General features: G+C 56.1%; 8 protein-coding genes across 9 annotated transcripts in view; 4 read left to right on the plus strand and 4 right to left on the minus strand.

Moving 5' to 3' along the window:
* H310_14922 (hypothetical protein) overlaps positions 1–117 on the plus strand; it is a gene marked incomplete at both ends in the record, with an annotated part of 796 nt that extends 679 nt beyond the window's left edge. The window contains one exon of the mRNA XM_008882896.1: positions 17–117. Within this exon, the coding sequence (XP_008881118.1) occupies positions 17–117 (101 nt within the window). The remainder of the gene's footprint in view (positions 1–16) is intronic.
* Positions 118–507: 390 nt separating this feature from the next.
* Positions 508–1020, plus strand: H310_14923 (hypothetical protein; the record flags this gene model as incomplete). The annotated part of the gene is made up of 1 exon (XM_008882897.1): positions 508–1020. One exon carries the CDS (start codon positions 508–510, stop codon positions 1018–1020), a length of 513 nt encoding a protein of 170 aa, XP_008881119.1.
* Positions 1021–1642: 622 nt separating this feature from the next.
* Positions 1643–3014, minus strand: H310_14924 (hypothetical protein). The gene is made up of 2 exons (XM_008882898.1): positions 2470–3014; positions 1643–2424 (listed from the first exon to the last, which is right to left on the minus strand). Exons 1-2 carry the CDS (start codon positions 2986–2988, stop codon positions 1843–1845), a joined length of 1101 nt encoding a protein of 366 aa, XP_008881120.1. The 5' UTR covers positions 2989–3014; the 3' UTR covers positions 1643–1842.
* A 124-nt stretch (positions 3015–3138) lies between these two features.
* Positions 3139–5482, plus strand: H310_14925 (hypothetical protein). The gene is made up of 6 exons (XM_008882899.1): positions 3139–3463; positions 3508–4052; positions 4112–4312; positions 4354–4444; positions 4498–4663; positions 4722–5482. The coding sequence occupies exons 1-6, from the start codon at positions 3169–3171 to the stop codon at positions 5320–5322; spliced, it is 1899 nt and encodes a 632-aa protein (XP_008881121.1). The 5' UTR covers positions 3139–3168; the 3' UTR covers positions 5323–5482.
* On the minus strand, positions 5434–6340 carry H310_14926 (hypothetical protein; the record flags this gene model as incomplete). The annotated part of the gene is made up of 5 exons (XM_008882900.1): positions 5434–5712; positions 5765–5836; positions 5876–6006; positions 6063–6147; positions 6197–6340. The coding sequence occupies 5 exons, from the start codon at positions 6338–6340 to the stop codon at positions 5434–5436; spliced, it is 711 nt and encodes a 236-aa protein (XP_008881122.1).
* A 273-nt stretch (positions 6341–6613) lies between these two features.
* On the plus strand, positions 6614–7388 carry H310_14927. 2 transcript variants are annotated; one of them, XM_008882902.1, is made up of 4 exons: positions 6614–6700; positions 6770–6871; positions 6929–6998; positions 7050–7388. In XM_008882902.1, exons 1-4 carry the CDS (start codon positions 6624–6626, stop codon positions 7080–7082), a joined length of 282 nt encoding a protein of 93 aa, XP_008881124.1. In that variant the 5' UTR covers positions 6614–6623; the 3' UTR covers positions 7083–7388. The 2 variants fall into 2 exon arrangements, with proteins under 2 accessions (XP_008881124.1, XP_008881123.1); XM_008882901.1 differs by having other exon boundaries at positions 6929–7388.
* On the minus strand, positions 7333–7869 carry H310_14928 (hypothetical protein). The gene has a single exon (XM_008882903.1). The coding sequence runs from the start codon at positions 7815–7817 to the stop codon at positions 7359–7361; it is 459 nt and encodes a 152-aa protein (XP_008881125.1). The 5' UTR covers positions 7818–7869; the 3' UTR covers positions 7333–7358.
* A 260-nt stretch (positions 7870–8129) lies between these two features.
* H310_14929 (hypothetical protein) lies at positions 8130–8858 on the minus strand. Its single transcript, XM_008882904.1, has one exon. It carries the CDS (start codon positions 8780–8782, stop codon positions 8150–8152), a length of 633 nt encoding a protein of 210 aa, XP_008881126.1. The 5' UTR covers positions 8783–8858; the 3' UTR covers positions 8130–8149.
* Positions 8859–8934: the final 76 nt, after the last annotated feature.

Raw genomic sequence — 8934 nt, forward strand, 5'->3', positions numbered from 1 at the left:
GTGTCATCGGGGGCAGGGGCGTCACTTGGCTCCAGGCCGCTGGCACGAAGTGATGCAGCATGCCCTGGTTTCGACGGCGTTAGTTGCCCCGGGACACGCAAGGTCGACAAGTTGTAATGGGCTGGTACGTCGAAGGAGCACCAGAGTTGCCGTAGGTGAGGGTTGTCACCTGGACATCCACATAACACGTCGCACCCGACCGCCGTCGCGGCGAGCAAAGACACAAACTTGTGGCAGCTCCATTCTTGGTCGTCGCCCCCAATGCACGCATGAGTGGTGTAGTTCCAACTTGATGTACCGGCGAGGTACCAATCCTTGAACGGGTAACGGAACGTCGAATTTGCTTGGGCTGTCTCGTCCACCAAGAAAAAGTTGCGAGGTGAGGATTCCGTCGGTGTCGTCGCCAGGCACGTCGTATTCGCCTTGTTGGCCCAAAATTCCACCGCCGCTGATTCCACTGCACTCCATTCAACATGCTGCAGACGCAGGGTTTCACGAATTAAGTTGATGTGGCGCACAAGCTTGGTCGCATCAAATGCTCCTGTGGGCAAGAGTTTGTCTGGTCGACAAACTCTGACACGATTGATGCCACGAGATGGCAGATACCTGTCGTCCTTTGGTTTTGCGCCACCACTTTCCTCGTCGTTGACGATCTCAACATGGCTGCTCGTTCGACTGTCGCGAGGTCGTTGGGCGACCACAACTTTGGACGGACTCGAGGTGGATGTACCATTAAGCGAGCCATTTCCGGGGTTCTCCCGTGGCGGTGACGTTGCGTTATTGGGAGGTAGAATTTTATTCTGGTTGCTTTGGTTGGACATTGGCAGTGCCGTCGGCAGTTGTGTGGCCTTGGTCGAATTGTTCCGATCGGTGGGTGCAGAGCTTGTCAAACCAGCCATGGTCCTTCCCATGATGATGACAACTGCAATCCCGACACCAGTGAGGGCCATGGCAGAGCACGTTATCCAGATCGTCCCCCGCTTCTTGCGCCGCCGGTCGACCTGTTGCCGATGTGAGTGACCGCTGTTGACGGCGCCGTTGTCATTCGAGTCCAATCTCTGAGGGTGACCAACGTGAGCATCCCACCACGCACGAAGCGTCGGGTCGAAGCTGGGCTGGGTCGACACGCTCGACAGCGGGCTGCCAAGACCTCGCTCCATTGTTCCCTCGCTTCCAGCAAGAAACTATGGTCTCCTACCCAGTAGCTTTTCGGCCAAGATGCTTGCTTCTTCCCAGAATCCAACTCCACGAGGTCAGCAATTTTTTCAAACAATCCATGTAGACCAAGACGGACCTATTCTGCGATGAGACCACAGGACAGTCCGTGGCCGCGATGATCGAGGAAAGCGCCGTCCACATCCCAACCGCTCGTCGAAATAGCTTTACTGCTCTGCTCGCGGCCGCTACCGGCTTCAACAGGGCACGTCCATCCGCGCACTCGGCGCCATTTGCTGTTCAAGTCGGCAAAAGACCAAGCTGACCCGGCCATTACAACAAGACATTTCGCCAGCTGTGGCGACGGTGCCGTCCCACCTCTCGTCCTCCAGTACGACAGCGAATCAGCCAGACGGAAAGCGATGAGGCGTCAATTGCCTTAGCCAAGTTCAAGTGGTGCGCAAAAAGCAGCATTGCAAACGACCGCTTAGTCTCCAATGCACTTGGTTACAGTAATTTTAGCTAGCCGGAAGGCGGGTGGGTAGCGTCGAGACGCGGCCGGCAAGGTATGCGAACAGGTAGAGAGGCGTCGTGGTGCCAGGTCGCGCCGGTGAGCGTGCGAAGGGAGTAGGATCGAACAGACTGGGAAACGTCGCGTCCTCGATCCCATGATGTGCAAGAAGCTTGTCATTGATTTGCACGCACGTGGAGAAACCTGTTCAAGAACGTGGACGCAGCGAGCTTCTGGACGCACACTTTTGTCGTCACGTCTGTCCAGGCGAGGTTGTGGTTGAGGCTTTGCAAGCTCTTGCGAAGGCCAGCATCTTCGTTCGCGTCATCCGCCCACTGCGTAAGGTAGGCGAGGCTGGACGTCATCACGCGCGTTCGTGGCTTGACCTGCTCCAACGAACAGATCAAAATGATCGAGTACTCTGTGTCTCTGGCAAGATTCGCCGCCAAGTCGGCCAAGGCTGCCATTTGGGTGCAACGGTTTGTGTCGGACGAAATATTTCCAGTCGCCCGTGCTGTCTGTCGTATATTGACGTTCATGCGCAGGAGAAGCTGCAGGAGATTCGTCACCCGATCCTTCGTTGCATGGGTGCCTCGAGGTGCATGGGAGGCCAAGTTGGCCAAGATATCGCACGCCACTTGCTCTTCCTTGCTAGATCCACTTGGACCGCCCTCAACGGTCTCGAGGCTAGTCTTCGGCAATAGCATGTCCCACAATTCGTCTAGTGCTGCGTGATTCAGTTGTGGCCGAGGCCAGTCCTTCCAAAGAGGAGTTAGACAGTGCCATGACATGGCAGGATATACCACATAGCACAGGTTACGCAGCGCTTCGAGGGCCATAAGCCGAAGGGAAACTTCTGGTACTGGCGTCGTGGCAGTCGAGTTCGTTTCGTCGCATTCTTGGTTGTCTTGCTTCGACGACGCATCTTGGGTAGAAAAGATGTCTCCTGTTGGCTGAACGAACTCGTCAAAGAGCAACTGAGGCAAGTTGGCCGAGCAAAATTGCGTCGCCATCGACGCTTCCAACGACGCATGGACAATACATACGAGAAGAAAGCGCACAAATTGTCGCAAACCCGTCTCCGACACGTCAAAGCCGAACGCTGTCGACCTTTTCCACTTGGACCGGGCTGCCGCTTGTTCGTTGCACAGTCGAACTAGGTGGTCGCCGAGGGCGGTGGCTCCGTCTGCGACAGCAAATTCAGCGCGTTCGTCTGCATTGAGGAGAAGCACACTTATGAGGGCTACAGATTGGTTCAAGTCGGCTTCCGACGCGGCACCACGGAAGGACCGAAGCTGGTCCGAGAGGTAGTACTTCACCATGGCGCTGGTGCCAACAGTCGCGAAAGATTGTTGATTAGATTGTTCACGTGCTGGATGAGCCAATCAATTAGCATAAATGCAACGTACTCCTCCCTGATTGGTCCATCTCGAATTGCAGAATTCTCTGGATTCGAAACTTCGCACGATAAAATTTTGTATCGCGCACGACAGGAGACCTCAATGGAGTCCGCGGCGGCGCCGTCGGCCGACACGTCAACAATCCTCAGCCGCATTATCAAGACAGCAACTGCGTCATTGTCGTCTTCCTCAATCGCGTCCCTCGTCGGCAGCGACTCCCGTTCAGCCACACCTACAACAACTCCTACGTCGATGGCAGCGAAACTCCCCCGACTCAAGGCTGGACGCTTGCTCCTCGAAGTTCAGGGCATGCAACGCAAATGGGAATCATACATCGTCGCTCTCGTTGGGACGGACGTGACTAATCTCACGCTCTACTACTACAAGGATGCCACAGGTACACGCAAACCGTAGCAACACTGCCGTTATCCAAACCGATAGACAAAATCCCCACGGGTATGATTCAACTGCATAGTGCCAGCGTCGACTTGATGGAAGAAGTTTTTTGCGTCATCACGCTGGAGCAGACATGGTACTTATGTGCTGATACTCCTCACGATGCCGAGGAGTGGGTCGATCTCATTTGCACCACACTGGAAGCTGCCGCGATGGACGCGCCATTTCCGACGACGACGCAAGTCGATTCTCCGTCGTTTCCAAGCGGTGGTCGACGGCGACGGCTGTCAAGCCACATCACAACCTCGACTGTCCTCGAGATTCAATCCCGCGACGCCAGCACTCGAGTCGATGAATTCATCGAGATTTTCGTGCGGTCGAATGAGACAGACATCCGCAGTCAAGCGGCGCGGGGGGCATTCTCGTGGTCGTGTCTGCGCAGCATCACGTGGCGGCTCTGGCTTGGCTGCTTGCCCATGGATGCACCGATCGGCAGCTGGACAGCGATCACGTCCGCCCACCGACAGCGTTATGAGTCGCTGCGGCACAAACACGTCCCCGAGGACTTGCCGGCAATCATTCAGCGCGAGGTACATATCCTGTCCATCGCGTTCGATGTCTGTTCGTCCCGAACCATACTCCATACTAGGACTTTGCGATGCATGACGACGCGGAAGTGGAAGACGGGTCGTCGACGGCGCGTCGAAACGACATGGTGCACGCCATCTACAAAGACGTGCGTCGGACGCGGTGCAACATGCAGTTCTTTCAAAGCGACCACATGCAACGCATGCTCGTGCACGTGCTGCTCGTGTACGCGGCGGAGCACCCTGCTGTGTCGTACAACCAGGTACTGACATGCGTGGTTGGCATTTGCAATGACGTGTGCAGGGAATGGGGGAGCTCTTGGCCGTCCTCGTGTACTTGCTGCACGTGGAGCGATGGCCCAACAGTGGCAGCGACCGCACCAGCCAAGTCGATGGTACGAGCGGACGTGATTCCATGAAAACATGATGGCATGATGGGATCGCATAGACATCGACAACGATGACGTGAGCAGCACGGTGGATGAGGGCGATGACGAAGGAGACGACGACTCGTATGTGCACGTCGACATGGTCGACGTTGGCAGGTCCATGCTGGGCTCGGACTCTGTGCTCGAGATGCGGCCGTTTGCAGCGTTGAAAGCCAAATGCACGTCGTACGTCCAACCGAGCCGTTGGAATGCTGGGGACGTCCTTGCCTCATGCTGCCTGCAGGACCTGCAAAGACACGGTCGCAGCGCTCCTGGCGACCCTCGCCGACAACTTTTTCCTCGAGCATGACACGTACGCGTTGTTTGAGCAAGTGATGAAGCGCATGGCACCGATGTTTTGCCCCCACGTTTCCTCTACGCCAGCCGCACGGGCGCCACCGACAGACCAACCATCCCCACCCTGCTCCCCACGCGATGACTTGTCTGCTCTGCAAGCGACATGCGACCGCATTCACAACGTCCTCCTGCATCGAGTCGATCCTGCCCTTGCTGCTCACCTCGACTCGTTCGACGTACCGCCCGAAGTGTACCTGCTGCGGTGGGTTCGCCTCCTCCTTGCTCGAGAATTCCCCATGTATCAAGTCTGGGTCATCTGGGATTCCATCTTCGGCCTTTCCCCGCATGACTTTGGCTTTGTCGATGTGTTGTGTGCTGCGATGCTCCACGACAGCCGCACGTTGCTCCTGGCCCAGGACGACACCACAGGCCTCCTCCATGCCCTCAAGGAGGTCGGGGAAAGCCACAGCAAACTTGTCGACAGCGCGAGAAAGATGTATACCCAGCAGCAACTCGCCCACGTGGCGGCGCACTTTGCACCGATGTAGCGCTCCTCGACTCGTTGTACGTGCACCGTTATGGGACTGTTAACCTATGGGAAGACACACACAGCTATGTTCATGTGCCGCCATGGGACATGGTGAATCACTTGGTGGCAATCACATCTTGTTCTGGTTCGATCTGCGCGGATCGGTGCGACGGAACGGCTTCTTCGGTTGGGGTCGAGCAGGTGCAGCCGCTGGTTTCGTGGTGTGCTCGACACCGAGTGCTTGGGGCACTTGGAGCAACTGGTCGAGCTTGTGGCGGTTGTAAAAGTGTCCATCCAAATCGATGAGGTAGAACCCTGGCTCGGTCCCGACCTTGACCGAAATGTACTTGTCCGAGATGGACGACGCGCGGAGTTGGGCGACAGGAATGTCCAGCGGCGCCGACAGACCCTACTCCCAACATGCCGCATGAGCAACGTGCGTGGTGCCGTGGAAGACGTACACCGAGAAACTTTTGCGTCGTCAGGCGGAGCTTACTGCCGCCGGAAATAACGGATATGCGCGCGATGGAGCGCTAGGGAAAATTGAGGACGACATGGCGACGTCTACGTACTTGGGCAAAGAACACAACGACTGCAGACATGATCACACTTGCCCCCAACCCGACAGATGACCAAGCTTCGTTCGTCACGATAGAGAGAAGGCTCGGGTCCAATGCCGGCGACGGGGTCGCCACGGGAGCCGCTGGAACGCAACAAGCACGTAATTCGATGGATCGGTTCATGGAGAGATGAGAATACCTGGGATCGTCGCTTCTGTGCCCTTGAGCCACGACCAGAACGCGATTTGAAGCAAGGACGCCGACGAGATCAAGGTAAAGTAGCGCTATTCGAGAGTGGTGGAATGGAATGCATGCTCGCGGACCTCCACGTACGTTGCGATTGTACTCGTACAAGACGTCACTCGGCACGACACTCGGATCACGTGGGTGGAATTCGTCGTTGTTGCCGAGCAGCTTGGGGCGGCGTGGAGCACTGCCACCTGTCGAGGAAGTCGCAAAGAAACGCTTCGTGCTCATTCCATCGACCTGCGACGACCATACTTGGATAGACGAGTAAGCGATACCCCTGTGGATTCGCTGGGCACGCGGCAGAAGCGAGTGCATCCGCAGAGGCTGCGCCACGAGTCGCGATCGACCCAACATCACCTTCACGTCGTTTTTGAAGTTGTGATGATGGAGTGGTGTTGCATTTTTTACCCGCCACCGGTTTGAAATTAAAGTTGGTACAAACACAAAGATATTTTTATCGTCTGTGGAGATTTTTAAAATACGTGAACTTTTTTCATCGGAATTTTGGACAATGGTCGTGCCGAATGCAAATCGCATCCCGCCGCGCGAACTGCCCCTGCAGAAGCCGTCTGCCGCGCATGCCTTCATGTACTAAGCCCCTCGTGAAACCTCGATAGTCAATGGAGTCTTGCCCATACTCCATGCTACCGCACGTAGTCCACGTGCATTGGTTCGATCCACGCAGTCGTCGTCGTCGCACGTGTGGATGCCCCCCAACGCCACGTCTGGTACCTCTCAGAACAGACGCGGCGACAAAGCGTACGTTGGCTGCATCCGCACGCGACTCACTTGGACATTGATCCGTGTATGATACAGGCTGCACAACACAACTCCGCAACCTGTGATGGACTTGCCTGTACAAGCGCTCTTGGCCGTTGAAGGCAAGGTTGTCTTCCACACATGGTCCATGCTCCTTCAACACACAACATTGTGCTAGGTGACGGAAGTCGAGTCAGAGGTGTTTCTATGAAGGATATCTACAATGAGTGAGCCATCCATGAAGCCCTCTTCGTGTGTTGGGTAGGTAAATGGTCTGCTTGACGACTTTCAGAGTGCCGCGGCCGTGTTTTCGGCGCAAATGCATGTGCAATCACGGTACCCGCGCGCGATACCGGCGCCATCCACGACTTATGTTCATGTGCTGCAACGACTAGTCTCTTGGAAGCTTGTCGCCGTGAACTGTCTGACCCACCAAGCGCGCGCCCTTCCTCATGACACAGTAGAGAGAATATCATGGGTTTCTTGCTTAATATACATCTGGAGGTCGAGGCGCGCAGCTCATGCTTCTTGCGTGATCCATTTGCTGGAGGTACACCTGCAACGAATAGTTGGATTGCTTGAGATGCTTGATTTCACGTTGCAAGTGGTCGATCTGTGCTTCCTGTGCCTCGGCTTTGTCTCTGTACCCTTCCAACGCGTGCACCGTGTGCCGCAGCGCCTGATTCTGACCCTCCATGGTGGCCAGCATCGATCGCAGTTGCGTGTTTTCTTGCGCCGTCAGGTGCGCTCGGTGGGCTTGATCGACCATCATTGCTTCGTAGTGCTCACGTAGGCAAACGGGATGGTCGTGCCCATCGCCAAATCCCCCTGCTTTGCTCCGGCCAAGACTGGTGGCCATGTCGCTGCCCAACTTCAGCGCACGCAAACTCTCCACCGCAGCGTCTACGTCCATCGATCCTTCCATCACCAAGGCTGTCGACGCCATCTCCGTCGCGCGCGTTGCTGCGACGACTCCACGAGAATTCAACTGCTCGTCGATGGGACATGGGATTGTCTTGACATTTGTATGCAAATCGGAATTCTTTGCAAGATTTAAAAATACACGGAGTTCGCTATACCTTCTTCCCGAATCGTGAATATTATTCCCTGTTCGCACTTCTGATTGGCGCATCCGGATCCAACTTGCTCTCGGACCTATTTTTGACGCTAACGCCGAAAGCGCCGCCGCGGCCATGAGCGCGGAATGGACCCACGACGGGGCCCCAAGCTCATGACTCCTCCATGCTTAGACAAATAATGCGGAACGGGGATTTGGTGTCATTTGATTACGATGCAGGAGCCACTGCTACCATCAATTGTGTCGTCCTGGCCAACCGACCTGACTTGGAGTTGTGGCACTTCATGTTGCAGCTCCGCGAGTTTCTTCTTGGTATAGAAACCTACTGCCACAAGGCCCAGCACCCCTGACCCGATGCCACAGCCCATAATCACGAACCGCTCTGTTTTTGCCTTCCCTTTCCCGGCAAACAACATGGCCACGTCCTTTGCTTGACTCCCGATGTAGCTCCAAAAGGCCGAATACGGAATGCCACACAGGACATTGGTCACGACAAACCGCATCGTCGACACGTCGAGCATGCTCAGCATGTAGCACTTGATAGTGAGCGGCATGTACGACATCTGGGCACAAAAGAGCAACTGCCAGCTGCTCGTCGCGTCGGCGGCAAACACGAGCGAGATCGCGTGGACGACGGGGTACTTTCTCATCCAGACGACGACGACGTCCCCGAGGAAGTACCGACCGAGCACAAACGCGAGGACACTGCCCATGGCCTTGCCGACGGTGGACACGGCTGCGCCGCCGAGGCAGCCGAAGAGAAAGCCGCAGAGCGCTTCGAGCACCGTAGACGGGATTCCGACCACGACCGACACACAAAAAATGCCCACCATCGCCACCACTCCCCATGCAAGATGATGCTAGAGCAAATCACGACGTTTGTCGCGGACGACACAGACCATGGTGCACGCACCTCGACCCAGACCGCAATTCCGTCCATGACGCGCCCGATGCGAGCGTATCGAATGGTTACAGCAATGGCCGC

The sequence above is a fragment of the Aphanomyces invadans genome, assembly GCF_000520115.1.
Source record: "Aphanomyces invadans strain NJM9701 unplaced genomic scaffold supercont1.106, whole genome shotgun sequence".
Classification (NCBI taxonomy): Eukaryota; Oomycota; class Saprolegniomycetes; order Saprolegniales; family Verrucalvaceae; genus Aphanomyces; species Aphanomyces invadans.

Excerpts from the sequence above, each read along its gene's own strand:
- H310_14925 (XM_008882899.1), top strand. The coding sequence starts at position 3,169 with ATGGAGTCCGCGGCGGCGCCGTCGGCCGACACGTCAACAATCCTCAGC. Across the intron at positions 4,313-4,353 it reads CTGCTGTGTCGTACAACCAG|GGAATGGGGGAGCTCTTGGC; the intron begins GTACTGACATGC and ends TGACGTGTGCAG. Across the intron at positions 4,445-4,497 it reads CCGCACCAGCCAAGTCGATG|ACATCGACAACGATGACGTG; the intron begins GTACGAGCGGAC and ends GGGATCGCATAG.
- H310_14924 (XM_008882898.1), bottom strand. The coding sequence starts at position 2,988 with ATGGTGAAGTACTACCTCTCGGACCAGCTTCGGTCCTTCCGTGGTGCC. Across the intron at positions 2,425-2,469 it reads TGCGTAACCTGTGCTATGTG|GACTGGCCTCGGCCACAACT; the intron begins GTATATCCTGCC and ends CCTCTTTGGAAG.
- H310_14927 (XM_008882901.1), top strand. The coding sequence starts at position 6,624 with ATGGTCGTGCCGAATGCAAATCGCATCCCGCCGCGCGAACTGCCCCTG. Across the intron at positions 6,701-6,769 it reads TCTGCCGCGCATGCCTTCAT|TCCACGTGCATTGGTTCGAT; the intron begins GTACTAAGCCCC and ends TACCGCACGTAG. Across the intron at positions 6,872-6,928 it reads AACAGACGCGGCGACAAAGC|GCTGCACAACACAACTCCGC; the intron begins GTACGTTGGCTG and ends TGTATGATACAG.
- H310_14928 (XM_008882903.1), bottom strand. The coding sequence starts at position 7,817 with ATGGCGTCGACAGCCTTGGTGATGGAAGGATCGATGGACGTAGACGCT.
- H310_14929 (XM_008882904.1), bottom strand. The coding sequence starts at position 8,782 with ATGGTGGGCATTTTTTGTGTGTCGGTCGTGGTCGGAATCCCGTCTACG.